The 20,197-nt window shown below is 39.0% G+C and overlaps 1 protein-coding gene across 1 annotated transcript; it reads left to right on the top strand.

Moving 5' to 3' along the window:
• Positions 1–1,324: 1,324 nt before the first annotated feature.
• HACD1 (3-hydroxyacyl-CoA dehydratase 1) lies at positions 1,325–19,741 on the top strand. The gene is made up of 7 exons (XM_057383411.1): positions 1,325–1,589; positions 5,606–5,723; positions 6,927–6,945; positions 7,028–7,116; positions 9,846–9,967; positions 12,413–12,591; positions 14,110–19,741. Exons 1-7 carry the CDS (start codon positions 1,459–1,461, stop codon positions 14,190–14,192), a joined length of 741 nt encoding a protein of 246 aa, XP_057239394.1. The 5' UTR covers positions 1,325–1,458; the 3' UTR covers positions 14,193–19,741.
• Positions 19,742–20,197: the final 456 nt, after the last annotated feature.

Genomic DNA, 20,197 nt, shown 5'->3' with positions numbered 1-20,197 from the left:
ATTCTAGAGGAGAAAATGTGTAAGTAAAATAGCAGGAATATCTAGAATTAAAATAGTAAATATAGAAAATAATCTGGAAAGTTAGTTTAAGCCAGCTTATACCTTTTACATTGAGATGACATACAGGCTCAGATTAACCCATATTGGCCAAAACTTCTGAGTTGGGTTATTTAATCCTGTGAGTAAATTCTTTTATCTTGATTTTTTAACTGCAGGATTCCCAAACAGGATTATATTTATGACTTGAACACAAAAAGCATCTGTGTATGTATAATATTGGTACGTACTGTAATCTTACTAGCATATACAATGTTCTGCTACTCTTTTTGCATGTTCTATATTTGCTGTTGCCAGTAGGTGTGTATTTTGAGGCTAAAAGATTAATATCTGCTTGTGTGCTTTGGTGAGGAGAGGGAGACTTAGGTTTTGTATGGCACATCTGCTTATCTTTTACATGAAGGCCCTTGACCTGAGACATCCAGCTGTCTTCAACATTTGGGATACCTACCCCATCCTAAAGAATATAGACCTGGACCCTCAATTCTACTGAACAAATAGCATTTAAAAGATATCCTGACCCCACTCTGGAATCCTTCTGTCTGTATATGCCTGTGTCCAAGTTATTTGGGTTGAGTGGCTATGGTCACCATGCTTAGCTGCCCCAAGTAGTGACCAGCATCCCAGACTAGCAGAGAGTTAGCCAGGTGTCAGGACAGTGGGTACAGTCTGCGCTTCTGAAGGGTCACGTCACATCAGCTTAGCTCAGGCTCAGGCTTTCCCTCTTCCAGAGCCAGCCCCAACAACACTGCCTGTKCTGGTTTAGCTTGCTTGTGCACTTGCACTGAGAGTAGACTTACAAGATAWCATGCATATTCAAATACCATCCTTCAGTCTGCCAGCTGGGTGCTCTTCAGGCCGTTGCAGAAATTCACCCTTTCTCAGGTGTGGGCCTTAGTCTTCCTCGTGTATTGAGGGTGGGATTTATGGAGACCTAGCAGACTCTCGAGGTCACCCTGGCAGGTGGCTGTTTGGCCCCTGAGGTGGGGGCCTGGGCATGTTCCCACCAGTCGGTCTCTGACCAGACTCCCAGATGTTCAATCTCAGACACATGTACCTGTGTTTCCAAGAACTGCGCTATTTTCTGTCACTTTTTCCGAGGCGGGCTGTGCCCGCTGCTGCAGTTGACGGTCAGCAGCAAGGCCGGGTACCATCCCGCCAGGAGCTCCCTGCCGATGGAGGCTCCGCCGCCCCCGCAGGCTCTGGCTGACCCGGGGAGCCCCGCGGGGCGGAGGGAGGAGCGCCCCGGGCCATGTGAGCCGCTGGCGGTGGCAGCGGCCCTCGGGGAAGACAGATGGGGTGAGGGACGGCGCTCGGTCCGGCTGTCAGCGCGGCCCCAGCCCCGCCGCGGAGGGAGCCCCTCCTCCCCGCCGTGTGCGCCGCKCTCCCGGCCGGGGAACCATGGCGTCCAGCGAGGAGGACGGAGGCGGCAACGGCGCGGTGGAGGAGAAGGAGAATGGCAAGAAGAAGAAGAAGCTGGGCGCCCTGGCCACGACCTGGCTCATCTTCTACAACGTCGCCATGACCGCGGGGTGAGCGGGCGCGGGCGGCAGCGCGGCGCCTCCGGTGGGCACAGCCGGGGCAGCGCGGCCGGGGCTGAGGCGGGGACCCGGCGGGGCCGGGGGYGGCCGGGCGGGAGAGCCGGGGCACGGGGGAGCCGCGGGGAGCGGGGCTCTGCTCGCATGCCGGGCATTGCCTAATACGGTGCAGCGCTGCCRGCCGCCAGCGCGTCACCCCGCGCCCGCCGCGGAGGTTAAGTATAGCCGGGACCGGCATGCCGGGCGGGGGAGCCGCGTCCCTCGGCACGGCCCTCCGGATGCGGAGGGGGCTGCCCCTCGCCGCGGGGCACCCACAGCGCTCCTCGGTGCGGCGGGGGCTCCACGGGCCGGGGTCCCGGTGGGGCGGCGTGCTCGGGTCGGAGCGCCCCGGCTGTGAGCGGGCAGAGCCCGCCCCGGCTCCCGGCGGGCAGAGCTGTCCAAAGCCAGCGCGGCCCCGCGGGCACTGGGATGAGCGGGGACCGCTGAAGGGGGAAGAGCTGCAGTAGCCCAGGAGATTAATTCGATCTTGGGCTCGGGGCTGCGAAGCTTTGCTGTGGGGAAAGCGGGTATTTATTGCCAGCTTCATGTTTTTAGTGCTTGAAGCACTTATTCTCACTTCTTGAAAATTTTCTTTGTTCACTAACTCTTGGGGGAAAACATCCCAATCTATCAATTTCCACATGCTTAAAAGAAAGCAATGAATTAAAAATTTTGTAACTTATAGAGTGATATTCATCATGAGAACAGTTTTACTGTTACCAGTGGGTGATCTCTCTGCCCTTTGAATCCCACAGATTAAAACTGACATGCCACAGTTGAGGCAGGAGCTCAAGCACTGATGGAGAAAGCCAGGAATTTGATCGTAATGGCTTTCTTCTCACTAACAACCGTGAATCTTGAATATGTGTTCAAGTCTGTTCATATATTACGGCAGCACTTTTCGAAAAGTGCATTTATGTAATTCTTTTCTAGCTGGTATTGAATTCCCAGTCTTGTGCTCCATGTGAGAATTTGCTAATGAACACTGACTCTTGCCACTGTATTTTATATGTCTCTAAAAGATTATCGAATATATTAGTTTTGACCTTAGGTGCTGCTTCAGTATCTCCCACTTCCTTCTCTCCAATTTTCCATTAATATCAAAAGGAATTAAGACATGCAAAATTGGATATTTTATGCAGAAATGGAGAAAAAAAGAGATAGGAATAAATTCTTATAGTAATTTGTGAGTACAATTTAAGATAAAAATATGTATTTTAAATACAGCTATACTTAACAGAGACACTATGCAGGACAAATAAGCAACTAGAACAGTGTATTTGTCCAGTTATCCAGGCAGTGCAATATAGCAAAATGTTTCTGGAGTTTTAACAAACCAATGCACAACTGTGTGTTAACAAACACTATAATAAAAAAAAAAATTTGCAGCTTGTCTGGGTTTCTAAAACACATTTAAGGGAGTAAAATCTTACTGAAAGTCCCAGCTGGAGATGCTGCCTTTATTATAGAAAGTGTTTGCCATTTCCTGGTGATTTGTAATACTCAGTATAAGGCCTTTCCTGAGATCCAAAGTCAAAGCCACTGATAGCTAAATAAACCTATCTTCAGAAATTTATGTCCACATAAAAAATAATTTGAGAAAAATATATTTGCAGTCTTTGTTTCTGAGTGTGGTCCAAGATTACTTTGCTCTGCAATGCTTTGGTCATGGACTAAGGTGCAGAAAATGCCTTGTTAGGTGTTAGAGTTCTCAGTRTAAGTCTCAGACAGAGTTGTTGCTSTCACATTTGTGCTGCCAGCTGGATGTAAACTCACTGACACCTTCCTCTTGTCAAACACGTCACTATAAAACAGGGCAGCTTCACTGTGAAAGATTACCAGTGATATTCCAGTAATTCCTTGTTTCCACAGTGGTGAGAGATAACTTGAAATAAATGCACTCACATTTACAATCCGCTATAAAATCTAAGTAACACTTGCAGGGGAAAATTTTGGAGCGCTGACAGATCGGATTCATAGGCTTAAAGTAGAAGGGATCAAAGAGGGGAATCATTCCTACAGTGTGGGGAAGCCTGACTAACTCTAWGTGAGTTTGAAATGCTGTCATGGAGTGCTGGAATGGGGCACGGCGAGTGGCTGCATAGCAGTAGCCATTGTAGGAATGGTTAAGGGGCTGATGCTGACGTCCGTGCCATCCCTGTGCCATCCGAGGTGAACGGGAGCCGTCAGGGTCCAGGCTGCTCTCAACGCTGTTACAGCACAACAGATCTGACCAAAGATCAGTATTTCCTGGTACCCTGTTTCCAGTGTTAGCCTATACCTTATGCTGAGGGAGTAGTATGAGTTAAATATTTATTAAAATGTTTATGTAAATGTTAATAATCTCTCTGAATCTGCCTCTGGGTATTTCTGAGACCCCTCTGCTTTGTCACTTGGGCCCTTACTTAGCCACAGCTTATGTCCCTGTAGAATATACTTGCTATGACTTGATGGAAAATGAAAGGACTGAGTAATTGTTCTCAGCAACATCATAGAAGAAGTTAAACTAAAACCCATTGTCACTTTTTATTTTTATTTTTACCTCTCAAGATAGCAATCCATAACTCTGGTTATGCCTATGTCCATATTAAAGAATTTTTGTACTTAGTGTTTCTGGATTGAAACCTGAAGTTCTCAGTCTTCTTGCTRGTATGATGTTTTAAGAATAAGATATAGGTCTGAAAGGCTGAGAGAATTGTTTTTTTTAAGTCTGGAGAATGGAAACCTCCAGAGTGACATTACTGTGACCTTTCAGTTCCTGAAGGGAGCCCTCAATAGAGCTGGAGAGGGACTTTTCACAAGGGCCTGTAGTGGTGGAATAAGGTATGGCTTTAAACTGAAAGAAGGCAGGTTTAGACTGGATATTGGGAAGAAATTCTTTGCTGTSAGGATGGTGAGGCACTGGCAGAGGTTACCCAAAGAACCTATGGATGCCCCATCCCTGAAARTGTTCAAAGCCAGGTTGGATGGGACCCTGAACAACCTCATCTAGTGGAAGGTGTCCCTGCTTACAGCAGGGGGTGTTGTAACTAGATGATCACTAACCCAATCAATCCTGATTAAGGAACATATAGTACACTGTTTTGAATATCTTAATTATATAAAAATGGGTTTATTATGTGGAARGAATTGCTCATGCCTTGGACTATTTTATGGAGTCTGGGCTGGTGGTGGGAGGAACCTGCAGTTTAGAAGTTTAATTTTTTAATCTCAATTTTCATTCCAAATCTCAATTTAAGTTTTATATCAAACTCTACTATGATTAAGAGATACTGTTACTTTTTCTTTCTTTTACATTGGAAGGGTTATTGGCATCATTTTTCAGTTTCCTAAAGAAACCCAAATAAAATTATMCAAWGCCCTAAAATGTGCTAGTTAAATACATCTGCTTCTGGAAGTCAGGAGCACAGAACACCCGTCTTTCAGCGCTTTGGAGTCTAATATTTAAAGAAAAATTCTCAACACTGTTAAAACCATAAGTGTAGCAGTAACTTCATTTGGACAGTCACAAATAGAAACATTAAGATGGCTGGTCAATCTTGAAATCAGTGAGTTGAGGGGCCATGAAAAATGTCAAATTGATGTGCATAAATTCAGGTCCTTTACTTTGACAAACTTGCAACCCAAACAGTGCTAAGTTCACCATGTGTTTTAAAATAWCAAGATGCATGAGGATTTAATAGTAGGAATATGTAGTGAAAAGTCTGATGGTGGTTTTGGGGGGTTCTCTCAGTTAAGTCAGTCCTATGAAGGTAGCACGTTTTTCTCTATCCTTTTCCAAGTAAAGAGATGGGTGTGATGTTTACACAACATTATATAATATTTATGTCTAAAGATATTTTTGATGATCTAAGAGTACTGACAACTGAAGAATCAAAGATAATCYATGAAGAAAAATACTAAATTATTTACAATGGATGGATATTTTTAGAATTCTAATTTGAAATGTATCCATTCTCTTTCTTTTATAGGTGGCTGGTATTAGGTATTGCCATGGTGCGGTTTTATATACAGAAAGGAACACATAGAGGCTTATTCAGAAGCGTTCAAAAGACGCTTAAATTTTTCCAGACATTTGCTTTGCTTGAGGTAAATTTTAAACATTAGTTTGCTTTACTGGATGCTGCATATCATAGGCCAAACTCATTATTATCCTGAATTTAAATTAAAAATACTAAGTTAGCACTAAAAGTCCTTTTTACTTTATTATTTAATGATGTTTGGGGGCGGGGCAAGGTGATTACTTGAAGCAAATGGGAACATGTTTTTCAGATATAATTCTAATATTTCTTTAAATCTGTCACTGCATAGGAACTGCTTTGATTTGAGAGTCTTTAACACAAAAGGCAAAATCTTGAAGGCATTACAGCCAGGAGTCCAACTCTCTAGTGTAGTAGATATCACCATCTCAGAGATTATAGGTTACCTGTTATTCCTTATATTGGACTTGATATCCTTTTGTGCCTTYCCTGCTTWTGCTTRTTCYRAGACTGGATTCACATACCCCRTATAATCCATTGCAATGGGGTCTGTGYAAGATGTGCAAAGTATTCTTTGAGKAATACTTTTGCAAACTGCACTAGTGGTCTCAGTCCTGGCCCRTCTATGGAATGAAGCTGTTTGGTTTAYCAGGCACTTGCAGTTCTTTCCCAGGCAAAACAAGGAATGCCCTTCTACATTTTAACTTTTTTCCTCAATCTACCTTCAGTGTCTCTAATTCAAACAACCAGTAAAATTGTGTTGCCGGTTGTATACAGGCTTTTGTGTTGTTCAACTTTCACAGTAAGTAATGCTAGTCAARCCTGCCAAAATAGTGCAAAGCACTTCATTTGCTAAACGTTACTGACCAGAAAATACACTGGATCTAAAGCTTTGTAGCTGTCTTTGGCAAAAATATAATAATATTATTAATCTGTAATGAATGCAGAACATTATAAAATTGCTGTGTGACTAGCATTCCTTATTTGACTTCCTCCACACTATCCTGTAAAATTCTTCTTTGATTAAGGCAGAGTAGCTTCCTAGTTGAAAAAAAAAATGCTTTGTCAGTATCTAAATATCTAATATTTACAATTAATTTGGAAAATAAATTTCTTTCATGTATTTKCACAGCTCAGATATTGAGCCTATCCCATCACTGATTGCCACGGCCATGCCATGTATTTTTTTAAGTTTGTTAGTGGGAGACAAAAAATATAATTAAGCCTAAGTTCTTGTTAATATCAAAATGCCCTGTTTATACAGTAGCTAGTAACAGCACATCTGTAACCTCTGACTTATTTTTATTTACAGGTAGTCCACTGTGCAGTTGGTGAGTTTTTTTATTTTAGTTCTTCCTGTAACTAGTTAAAACATGAATTKTGGAACAGAGATAATATGTTTCTCTTTTTAAGGAATAGTTCGCACATCTGTGCTTGTGACTGGGGTCCAAGTGAGTTCAAGAATCTTCATGGTGTGGTTCATTGCACATAGTATAAAACAGGTATGTGTGTGAGCAAATTATGTTTTGATTGCTTTTAAGGAGAAGCTGCTAATACAGTTTTCATTTCACAAGGAAGACCAGTTTAAAAATTAATGATATTCCTACAGAGAATGCTTACATACTTGAGTACAATTTTGGAAGTTAGGGTTACAAAATGGAATTTGTGTGATTCTTCCCAGGAGACTGAGTCTGGGTCTTAGCTGTGAATGAGCAGTGTCTTCGGCATCACGCCCTCTGTGGTCTGCCAAGTGAAATCAATGACTACTCCTATTATTTACAAGCAWAACTACCCCCAGTGTTACCAGTTCCCTTTCAAAAAAATTAATTAGCACTTGCTGAATTGATCTAAATAAAATGTAAAATTATGTCTTTAAATTTATGCCTTAAATTGAATTCACCTGGATAAACATGATTGAAATTTTGCATTTTTTTTAGAAACCTCCTCAAAATTTTAATGTTATGGTAGTAATAACATTTGATGACATCCATCATGTCACAATGGCACTTAATGACCTCTGTAAATGACAGTAGTCTGTTTGGCTGGCTGTAGGTGGCTGTTGTAGGGTTAATGATCCATTAGCAGAATGAAACAAGCAGACTGCTCACAGCTAGTAGGTAGGACATTAGGCTCAGTTTGTGAGGTGTGCTTCCTGTGAAACACATGTAAAAAAATTAACTGATGGATTTTGTGCTCTTGAATTTCTTCAGAGCTTGGAAAGCTGAGCCATTAAGCTGTCTCACCAGCAGATGGCATAGGCCTTTCTGCAGATGGATTATCCTAGCACCTGCCTCAGTTATCAAATCTACATTTCAGTTCACAAGAGRTCTTGTTTTCTATGCTGCATCTTTTCCTTTACTATCGCTTTCTTAATATGGAATACATTAAATAGGCTTTTCATAGGAGTTTTTTGTTTGCTTTATGTTTGTGGGGGTTTGTTTGGTTGGTTTGGTTTGTTTTGTTGTAAGCTAAGTGTCTTTATTTTTTCCTTAAGGCAAAATGTGTTTTTATTTTTATTTTAAGGCAAAGGATTAACAAGATTTTTATATTGAATGTTCACACATGAGCTGGACTACAGCACTGCATTTTGCCATTTTTKATTATCTGCAGTGGACTAAATCTTTAGCATATCCAACAATTTTCTTTATTTCCCCTATCTACACTACAGTGGGCCAAGCTGTGTCYAGGAGAAAATAAATCTGAATGTATGTCTGATTGTATTTCACACTGTTTCTGCTTAGCAGGCATGAATGTTCAGGGTCACTTTAGGTGCTGAGAGGCAYGTCAGTGATAATAGCCAGAGCCAGGCCTCCCCACTTGACTGCAGATTTGTAAGGCAGCAGATAGGAATTCTCTGCATACTTATTTAAAGCTCTTCTGCTTGGATTTAGCACTGTGACATGAATCCAAGTTTGAGTTATCAATGTTTGTCTCTAATTGCATGAGGCAAAGARCAGCCTAATTCTGTCTTTACCTTTGCTTATTTGTTTGGATGTCTTTGAACTTCATTTGTTGCTATTTGTTTGTGATTTTGGTGCTAGTTTTATATCTCCATTTTTTTATGATGTTGGTGAGATTCTTCTGCTAAACATGCACTCTTTGACTGACACATTGAGGGCACCATTCTAAGAACACTTATAATTCTTCATGATTTTTGACAGAATTGTGGATTTTCAGCATCTTGGAGATATAATAAGCTTTGTCACCACGTTGCATTTTCTTTTGAAAAATAATTTCCCTTCTTATGATTTTGACAAAACTTGTGTTGCTTTATTCTGTTTCACAGACATCCCTGTAGTTTTTCAGCCTTCAGGCATAGAAGTGTATTCCAAAATTCCTCCCTTCTTAAAAAGAAAAAAAATTACTAGTGTGTAATTCTTCTTCAGAGAAGGTAATGTTTGTAATATATCCCCAGGTGCCTTCTTTGTATTTGGGGACTTTTGTTTATTTGTTCACTCGGTGAAAAAGAACTGGTGTTTTGAAACAGCAGAGATGTGCTACCTACTGATGAGACAGTTTAATGACTCAGAACTTAAATCTTGCACGAGATTGTTGAGTGAGTTTACCCAAAGCTCCTGATCTACCAACTACTCTTCATTTAGTGAGCCATCTGTGCTCCAGCTCCTTAACTATCTKAGAGCTCCCTGAAGTCTGCCAAGCTTGATCTTCTGTGACCAAATTCCAGTTAGYAGGTTATATGAAGCAATTCCTTTTGCCTTAAGTTTCATTGAGTTGTGCATTATACATAGTGGAAGTAGCAAGATAAAAAGTAAGAGAAAGTCTAGGAAATGRAGTAGTGAAATGCAGAATGATTAAAAAGTGATGTTGAGAAGGASGTATCTTCTGTAGCATTTGTTTGTTGTTGCTGTTTTGAGGAGTATGAAGGTAAACAAGTAGATCAACCACAAATAAAAGAGGGATAGTTATACAGTGTAGTAGAAATGTGGGTAGAGAATAAAGAGGGCAAATAAGCATAATTATAGAGTTTTATATTTTGATATTTGCATAATGGATAAAGACTGCTCAGTTGGCAAATGTCTGTATGTTAGTAAACACACATGATAATGAACTGTACCTGGTAATGGTTTCAGCATACCRCTTTTATGCCAGAATTTTCTTTCTTTACAAGATATTAGTTCTGCTCTATGTATCTTAAAGAGAAGCCTGTTGYAGTTTACAAAGAAAAGAAGCTTAAGGATGAAGAAAATGTTGGTTCTTTATACTTCTGCAGATCCAGAATGAGGAGAGCGTTATTCTTTTTCTGGTCGTATGGACTGTGACAGAGATTACTCGATATTCCTTCTACACATTCAACCTGCTCAACCATTTGCCATACTTCATTAAATGGGCCAGGTGGAGATGCCTTGCACTTGAGTTTCTCATCATTCTGTGCATGTTGGTTTCATGCATGCTCAACTAACACACAGGAGAGCAGATGTTTGAGCTTTGGTGATGTGTCAGTGAAGTGCAAGTCAATTACTTTCTGTACTTGGGATCATTGTTGCCTGGTCTAAAATGTTAAAAATATTGTAGYTAAGGCTTTTGAGATATGTCTTTTTCTTTGCTTTTTGAACTTCACAGTTTGAACTCTGCTTTCACTTACTCAATTTTTTTCTTTGCCTTTGGAGTCATCTTTAAATTTACAGTATGACTCTTTGCAATGCTCTTAAATACAGTGCCCAAAATTAAGCACCTGTCCTAGTCTTTCTTTGAAAATGTGGAAGTTGTTGTCACTCAATCTGTGTTAATATTTCTTTATGAAAAGTTCTGCTTTATCAGAGCTTTTTTGAGATTATATCCATGTAGTAAAGGTAAATACTGACTTAGTTTAACTCACCCAAAAAGTGTGTTCCATATCAAAACTATTTTGATTTTGAAGCATACTTCAGGTTGGCCACTAGATCACATATACTGCAGACACTGTGTGGTTATCAAGAGACTTAACTGGAATAGTATTCTGTGTATTCATTATTTAAAAAAATACATGTAAGACAGACTAAGGATGTTAGAAGAAAAATATCTAACCTGCATTCAGTGCAGACAATTCTTATTTGAAGGAGTTTGTTATTTTCCTTTATTTGTGTTTTATAGATAATTCACGTTTGATGCTTCTAATGCACTTCTTTGATATGTCTGGTATTTATGTCCATTTTTATAAAACATTATCTTTTTGCTAGTGCCTGAGGTGAGAGACTTGTTTTATGTTTAAGTGTAATGACAAATTTAAAAATACTCAGATTGGCTGTCATCAGTAGTTTTTTTTATAGATTTCAGAAAGAGAAATGCATTCAGAACATAGTACATTGACAGATAATATTTTTTGCCCTCAGGTCTGTGTGCCTTAAATAACAGAATTTTGTTTCCTTAATACACACAATAGGGAAAACTGACATTGTCACAGAAGAGATATGTGGTGAAATATTAATATAAACAAAGCATTTGAAAAGGTATTATTTTTTCATAGAGTCCAAAATATCCCATCAAGATTTATGGATAAACAAACATCACAACTGGGCATAAATTCAGTACCAAGAGAGATGGAATTTCTGAACTTTAGCTTATAACTGCATAGAGACAAACTATTTATCAGGCATCAGATCCTTCTTATCTAATCTACATTCTTCCCCTAATCTACATTCTTGGTGCTGCCAAGCAATAGGACARGAGGTGAAGGGCAGAAATTGATGCACAGGAAGTTCCACTTGAATATGAGGAAGAACTTCTTTACTGAGCAGGTGACCAARCACTGGAACAAACTGCCCAGAGAGGYTGTGGAGTCTCCCTCACTGGAGATACTCAGGAGCAGCCTGGACACAATCCTRTGCTGCGTGCTCTGCTTGAGCAGCAAGGTTGGCCCAGATGACCCTYTGTGGWCCCTTCCCACCTGAATCATTCTGTGATTCTGTGATTCCCTTCACCTGTGAATCTTCTAAGCCCTTTTCCTTCTAGGATGGTTTTATACTTAGTTGCTGCTGTTTTGGATCTCATTTCTTTTGGTCAGGGAGTGCACACTGTACCTTTGTGTTACATCTSTCTTTGCTGTTCCCTGCATGAACTGGAGAATTGTTCCTTAGGACAGCCTGCAAATCTGTGTGAAAGGACAGCACAAAGCCTATTGATTAGGATTTTCATTTTGTCACTGCCTATGTAGCCTATGGCATTCAAACCACATTTTCTTTGAACTGGATGCTTTGCCTTTTATTTGAACATCATCTCACTTTGAAATGGATCTGAAAAGTTTTTGGCACTGTCATTTTCTTTTATCTTTTTTTCCCAATTTCTGTTAGTGGTAAATGTAGTATTTCCATGTTCTAGTCAGTAAAACAGGCTTCTGATGTTTTTCAACAATTTCATTATCTTCAAACAAATTGTAATACATACAGTTGACCCAGTGTGTGTGCATTGTGATGAAAATATGTAGAATTAGCTGAATTTGAGCTTCAGTCCTGTCAGTGTCTGAATCCTGTCAATGACAACAGGAGTAAGATCAGTACATTTAAAAAAAATGTAGTATTGAAGACTAAAATTTTGAGGATTGTTTTATTAGAAAGACATAAAAGCATTCTGATACTTTGTTGTTTTTAAATAGAAGCACTGAGGCATTTATTCTCTGTCAATCTAAGGAACTCTGTCAAAAGTAACCGAAACTGATATTCTGTGCCAAGTGAGGATGTGATCACTGATTTTTGTGCAGGAACTACTGTAATAGATTGCTGAGCCACTAATAATAACAAGAGAAAATTTTAAATTTATGGGCAGTTTCTCACAAGGTTTTTTTTTTTTAATTTTTCAATACAGATACAACTTTTTTATCATTTTGTATCCTGCTGGAGTTGCAGGTGAACTGCTAACCATATATGCTGCTCTACCCTATGTGAAGAAAACAGGAATGTTTTCACTGAGACTTCCCAACAAATATAATGTCTCCTTTGACTACTATTACTTCCTTATTATTGTCATGCTCTCCTATGTGCCATGTAAGTATTATTTAACTGTAGAAACATTTTAACAGCGTAATAATCAATCATCAGCGATGCTGTAAACACTTCCTGTGTTACAATTTGCTGAACATTTTCAGCTATAAAAGCCTGCTTTTTGTTGTTCTAAGCCTCACCATGCTTTCATTGGTCAGACTGAAATTTTCTGTCCTGTGACCTGCTTAGGAACATAAGCTGTCTTAAAAATTTCAGTGAAAATGCTAAAAACATTTCTCAGACTTGGACAAAGTAAAACATACTTCTTGCTTWTCCACAGAAATGTCTGTAACTGTGTCACTGATACTTTGTATTGCCTCTCCCACTTTGAAGTAATGGCTTAAAAATGGTCCTGCAAGTTGYGCCAGAGATTTGCTGTGGCTTCTTGCTACTAATATTTATTTTGGAGAACTCACCAGTTAACCATCCTCAGGAAAAACTTGAAGCAATATTCTCCAAGATTTCATTTTCACAGAAATCACCCCCCACACCCCAAACCTCTCTGAACATCTGCAGTCCCTGGTTTCATCAGTTTGTCCCTGTACTTATGCATACCAGAAGCCATGGAGGTAACAGTAGAGAGATTATCTGTCTTTCACATCCAGTGTTAYTTCCACTTCTACCTAAGCAGTGAAGACAAGCAGAAAGCAACCTGRCACACCAGATATTCCACCATGAATAGGGCTAGACTGAACTAGGCAAATACAGTATTTCAGATAATGTTAATAATAGAATATATAATAGAAATTTTTGGATAATCTGTACATCGAGGCAGCAGATTAGGGAGAGAAATTGAAAAGCAAGAAAACTGAAGTTAAAAGGTCTGTATGTATGATCTGCATTCATAAAAGCTATTCCTTTCAGAAGGTGGAATAAACATGGTCCTTAAGGTCCTTAAACATGGACTTTGACAATATGCACGCACACTGAATCTTTTTGTCCCAAGAAATCATGAAGGCCAACAGGAGAGATTTATGCCACTAAAAAATATCCTAAGGCGTGATAACTCATGAACAGTTTTACATCTGTTTATGTAACTTAACACTTCAGGAATAAATTCAGTTTTCTAGCCATTAAAAATATGAGCATCAATTCTGTCAGCAGGACAGTAATACAGTAGATGACAGAGGGACAGGAAAGAGGGATCTCCTCACTTCAGACTTGAACAAGTAGGGTAAATTTATATCTTTCTCCAAGTCTTAATTCAAACATGCTTAGGACAGATTTGAAGGCTTCAAGCACTATCAGAATGTCGTTAAGTCCTGTTCCTACAAGGAAACTGTTGGAGTGAAGTTTCTTGAACACGGGGTATTTATTCAGGGGGCCTTGTCTGAGCTTTGAGTAATTACTATTTTTTAAATCACTGCAGTGTTCATGACTTGTTGTTATTTACATTAATCAACTGCACCACTGTGTGCCATAATTTTTACTCAATTCATCATTCTGCAAAATTGTGTTTTTCCATTATGTGATTTGTTGAATTTTTCCATCTAATTTGCTTTCYTTTATGCTTTGATCAAGTATTTCCACAACTCTACTTCCACATGCTGCGGCAGAGAAGAAGGGTTCTTCATGGAGAAGTGATTGTGGAAAAGGACGATTGAATCAAGCTGTGTAACCATGGTGCTTTTAGTGGAAAGGAGAAGAAAAGAGGGTAAAAACCCAAAACTTCCTCTGATTTTTCTGAGTCCAAGTTTTAAAACATGGAACAAGAATAAACAACTGTGCCTAAAATACCATGGACTGTATTATTTTTGCAATTAATATATTTTCAGACCTACCCTTTCCTCCTCAGATTCACTTTGATTTTTAACTGTTCATTTCTTCAAAGAAATTATTTTCTTATTTTCAATAGGTTGACAAACAGCTTTAAGAATTGRGATRGTTGGYTACTCTGCCTTCTGTTCTGAAAGTTCTGTTATGATCTGTAGTCATTGTCAAGAACAGGAGAGTTCATAAGATGTACTGAAAGTGAGTCTTCTGGAAAACAGAGTGTAAATTAGGTAATGATGTATTTCATAGACTAGGTGTATTGAATGTTGTTTAAGATTTATATTAAGTAATACCTTTCCAGTTATAAGTACTGTAGCATGTTGTTCAGCATTTTTTGAATTACAGTATCACACTGCAGAATTCCAGAAGGACTTTTGAAAGGAGCTGAATTCTTGATTGTGAGTGCAAATTTAGACCTCCCTGTATTTTTATTTGTATTTTTAAAGATAAACAGTGTAATAGCTGTCATATTAACTGGTTAAGTTTGTGCTGAGAAGTRGACATGATGTGCCTATCTTTCTCTAATCAGTGGCTGGAACTGGGACTCCTTTGCAGAGCAAAGCTGATTGTCAGCATGTTGCCTATTCTACATTTAAATTATGTATGCAGTAAAATCAGAACTGCATTGAAAAACTGTAGCTATGGTGAGATATTTGGCTTCTTATAAATAGCTCAGTGGATAGAATATATTTGAAATAGCATCTTAAAATATAAATTGTGCTTTGAATCRTCCCATTGGGCAATTTTAATTGCTCCCTCCCCATTAATTGTTTATTCTGTGTTGACCTAATTCTATTTCATGTCTTCAATAATCTGCAATAAGGATCTACAGTATATTAATAAAAGTTACAGATAGTATTACACTRTATGGTACCTGAGTKGGAGAAGTCCAACAAATTAGACACRGCCCAARAGATTCAGAGAAAAGGTGATGCATTTGAGGACACTTGGATACTTAGTGAGAGAGAGAAGGTGGAAATGTAGTAATGTGGTATGAAGCCTTGAAAATGTAGGCAACAAACCTGTCTTGCTTCTGGCTTCACTAATGTCAAAAGAAGAGTAGATATGTGGAAGAGCTGCATCAGGCAGCTGGAAATCAGAATACTTGTGATTTCTGAGGTAATTTCTGAAGTACAGTCTTATATTTTGGCTACCTCAGGGATAAAGAATTGGATAATCTTCTGAAAACTCAGAGAACAATAACAAAATCACCTGAAGTGAGAAAGAAGTCGGAAAGATTGAGTTGTTAATAGGTATAATTCTTTGTTACATGACAAATACATGGAAGAGGTTTTCTAAGTATGAAGGTGTAGCTGGAACTGGTTATATGAATTTGAAACAAGGTAAATAGCCAATAAATATCAGGAGAAAGGTTCTACCAATAGGATCCATTAGGTTCTGGAGTGACACAGTARTGCTTATTGATGCATACAGTGTCTTGGAAGGTTTTCAGTTTGAGTTGTCAAGAGTTCTCAGAGTTGGAAAGAGTTTGAACTATATACTTGAACAGGCAGTTTCTATTCTTAGCTTCAATGATTCTATGATAATACAGCTTTTTTTTTTAAATTTATAGATACACCAGAAAAAATGGTATCCAGTCATTTGATAGAAAAGCAAGGATTTGCCATATCACTAACTTTCAAATTCCATTTTTTGCCTTAAATTTGTGATATTTCTGCGTGTCTTCATCACATGTAAATGAGTTTCCTTTTATATGATAGGTGCATATGGACTCGAGACAGAACAGTTGTATTTCTTTAAATTTTAAATTGTGTAATCTTCGTATTCCTTAAATTTCACACAAGGTGCTCTAACTTAACTTACTACTTCTGTTTTATATGCAGCTAAAATGATTAAAAGTTTCAAATGTAAACTACATTTACGTCTCTGAATCACAAAATAGTTGTTTTACATGTGTTCAGACTAGCAGCYGTGTSTGTCCAACATTCTTTGAGTACTGTYTTATAAACTGCACTTGCTTTTTGATCCATGACGAACGTATCCACAGTTTTGGGAAACATATCTCAGCTAGCAAGCAGAATAGTCTGATAAATTACGAGTAACTAAGATAAAATTAAGTTCTGTGTCTCTTTTTTTACTGTCAGGGCAGCTCACTGAAGACCATAGMTATCAATTCATTGAAAATGCGTTGGATACTTAAGGATGTGATTTTGAAATCYTTGATCAGATGAGTGTATCCCATAGATAGTATTCCTTCTAAAAGAAATGCTTKCACTATAAAACTGTATTATATTTGTTTTCATTGTGACCTGAGCATATTATCATATATTAATCAAGGAGCTATTTTTATATACTTTTGTACATGTGAAATAGAAAATATATAGCACTGTTTGCTACAATCTTGGGTTGCACTTCCATAAAGCAACAGTCTGTACACTGTTATGATACACTAGGTAATGATACAATTTAAAAACTGATTTACAGCTACAAAACAGTCTCGCTAACTGTTGAATGAATAAAAGTAAAGCTAAAAATCGCTAACAGTATCACATTCTATGTTTCATAGACCAGAGAGATTGCCATTAGATTGGTTTACATGGCATTTCCCTAAAAAATGTAAGCAAAACGTTCTTTTCTTCCTCCTCTTTTTTGACTGAAACCTTTTGCTGAAGCCTCTTTTTTCACAGAATCAGAAAGGCTGGAAAAGACCTGCAAGATCACCATGTCCAGCCTTAAAACAGCACCACATCAAYTAGACTACAGCACTAAATGCAATGTCCAGTTGCTTCTTGAATCCTTACAGGGATGGTGACTCCACCACCTCCCTGGGCAGCCAGTTCCAATGCCTGASCAGCCCTTCTGTGGAGAAATTCTTCCTGGTGTCCAACCTGAACCTCCCYTGGCACAGCTTGAGGCTTTTGCCTCYTGTCTGGTTGTTATTCTGTTAACATATCTTCTGAAGCCTAGTGAGAATTGTAGGTACAAGATTATTGCTATTGACTTCAGATGGGGTAGGATTTTATCCTAGGTAGCTTATTTWAATTTTAATATAACATTTAATTAACCTGTTAAATGGACATTAAAACTTAAGTATGATTTTCATATGGTGCTCTCTTTCCAACTTCTTTTTTACATCTCTCCTTTTTTTCTTCCTCTCTGCAATATTCCTAGTTTTCTAAAGCATTTAAATTGTCCTGCTTACGTAAGATTAGGAATGTATTCAAACATCAGTATCTCTAATGTTTTCATGTAGTCTTCAACAAATTGTTCTTATAAAGGTATTTTCTTACTTGCTCTCTATATGCCTTCTGAGATGAATTCATATAGAGCATGGCCTGATGAAACTTTTTGAATGGCAGGAATAGGGAGAGTCCTTTAATCAGGTGAYATTTCCTACTATTGGTGGAAACAGAAAGACACCATCCTTTGTATAAATTCCACCTGAAAGCAGCTGGATTTCTTGAGGTTCCCCCCAGTGCTCACACATGGTGAAAAGCCGTTTTGGAACAGATTGGGTTGTTTCACAGCTCAGCCCAGGATGTTTGCAGGTCACATCCTGGCATCAGGGCAAGGGCAACAGAAAGAAATACAGTGCTGAGGTACCACATCTGGTACCTTATCTRGCAAGGGGTCACTGAGACCATTGTGAGGAGCACTTGATAGGYGTCATTTCTCTCCCCACGCAGAGATGAGAGGAAGCTCAGAGTGCCCTTGTTAYCTTCTGCCAGGGAACTCAGGGGATCAGCTGGGAGAATCTCTGCACTAAGGGTGTGTTACAGAGAGGGTTTTCCTGCTCTTTTAGCTCTTAGCCGATATGTTTTGCTGTCTGTTAGCCTGTGTGTCTTGAGATGGTCTGCCAGGATGCATGCAGCACCGCTCTCAGCAGCACAAAGTTCACTGCCTTGGACAAGCAGTGCACGGTGCTGTTTCTGATTCCCACTGAGCAGAGCATTTAGCCAGGTCCGTGTGCATGGATAGATTGCAAGGCTGGTTAACAGGGAGATGCACGGAGACCTTTTCTGTGACCAGATGGATCCTGCCTTTTCCTACCCAGATAGAAATATGTGCATTTTAAATCCATCTAGCTACTGCTCTGGCTGTGGTACTCACRCTCTTTGCACCAGCCTAGTTCAGTAGATATTTGGATATGTATGTGAATATTAAATAAATCAGAATGAAACCAAATCACAGCCATTATAATAATTTATAATTATAAATGAGTTGTTGCATTAAAAGTTTTTGTGAATTCAGCTCTTGTCTAATCTGCCTTAGAAAGAAAAAAAAGAAAGGAAAATTAATACAAATAAATGTTCWGCACTAGGCAGTAGGGCTTCATAAATCAAAAATTTCAGGCAGGCAAACCGGCTGCAGTTCATTAAGGATTGTTTAGGTGGGGTTTTTTTGAACAAAAAAGTTGAAAGCTTTTCTGAAAATCAAAGTTTATTTAATAATGTATATTTAAAAATGTGCTGAGACTTACTGTATTATTTATTACCAGTTTACAATTTAAATTCATGCTGAACCTACAGTTTTTAGAGATGATTAACTGTAGCCCATTAAAATGTTTCATTCTGTGTTTGTTGCAATGGCAGTTTAAAGAGCAAACTCCCATTTTGCTGCAGAGCTCTGTGTTCTCTTGCTCAAGTGAGTGGCAGCGTCGCTACTGCGATTYTTTGCCAGGCTGCTCAAGGGGTGAAATTGTGTTTGCCAAGGGCAGCTCCATGAACTCGCTCCCAGGAGGGCACAGCTTTATGGTGAGTGGCACTCTCCAGTCAGAGTTGGGCACCGTGTGCCRCTGGTGCCCTTCTTGGGGTCTCGAGTGCCTTCAGCAGCACTGATGGCTTTACAGATGTCCCCAGCTGATTCATCCCTGTGACTTCCCAGGCAGACAAGACCTGTCTGGTGAACTCTCAGGTCACAAAGGTAGAGCTGACAAGTGAACTGAGAGCTGTACCGAGAGAAACTGGGGAGAATCTGATTGCTGTGTGACTGCAGACCTCTCCTAGGAAGTGGCTGTGAGTTTCACACCTGCGGCTGGTRATGGCTGGTGATGTACACAACTTTCTGTGTCATGTTGTACCACCTGAATCATGTCTTTTTATTCGTGCCTCTCTTGCCTCTCTGTTCGGTCTTGAATGTACTTGAATGTCCTTTCACTTTATGGCTTTGTTAAAGTGTAAGTGCAGAAAAATTTATATAAGTGTATAGAATGTATATGTATAGAAGTGTATTTAAAGTTTCTTAATAATGTAAAATCCACTGCAATTGCTTATTATTGTTATTTCTTCTGAAATGCGTTATCATTAGAAGTTTACACGGACAGGAAAGCAACACAGTATACTTCTAATAATTTATTTATTTGCAAATATTATAAGACTTTTCGGGATATAGATTCAGATATTTGTTTCAGAGATTGTTAATACTGAAATTAATGATCAATTAAAAGACATATTCTAAACTTTGTTTTAGTTGATGTTTTAAATTTTTATTAATGTGTAGAAGTCTGTTCATACAAGCATTCAGCATATTACACCAGACTGGTATCTGTTTACAAATGCTATACTTTTTTCTCTAGAATTATTTCACAAATTAATCAAAGTCCCCTGTAACATATTTTCTCTTAGCCAGGCAGCCTTTTCATATTTCTTAAAATATATTCCATAAAAAAGAGGTAGGTTTGAATAGTAATACTGGTTTATCAAAGAAGAGTRGAAAACACAGGGCATTAAAGAGAATATCAACATGTGTGAAAAAAATTGCATTACAGAGGTCCTGAAATAGATGTTCCAGTAGCAGATGTTTCAGTGTTTTGRAACAGGACTTTTTTGTGGTATTAACCTTCCAGAGGGGTGGAGGCAGAAAACATCCTCTGGCT

The sequence above is a fragment of the Malurus melanocephalus genome, unplaced genomic scaffold (genome assembly GCF_030028575.1).
Source record: "Malurus melanocephalus ecotype Western Australia unplaced genomic scaffold, MMel_1.1 scaffold_14, whole genome shotgun sequence".
NCBI classification, from domain to species: Eukaryota; Metazoa; Chordata; class Aves; order Passeriformes; family Maluridae; genus Malurus; species Malurus melanocephalus.
Note: the sequence above shows the minus strand (reverse complement) of the source record. Positions and strands in the feature narration are given on the sequence as shown.

Coding starts and splice junctions, on each gene's coding strand:
- HACD1 (XM_057383411.1), top strand. CDS start 1,459: ATGGCGTCCAGCGAGGAGGACGGAGGCGGCAACGGCGCGGTGGAGGAG. Junction 1,590..5,605: donor AACGTCGCCATGACCGCGGG/GTGAGCGGGCGC, acceptor TTTCTTTTATAG/GTGGCTGGTATTAGGTATTG. Junction 7,117..9,845: donor TTGCACATAGTATAAAACAG/GTATGTGTGTGA, acceptor ATACTTCTGCAG/ATCCAGAATGAGGAGAGCGT.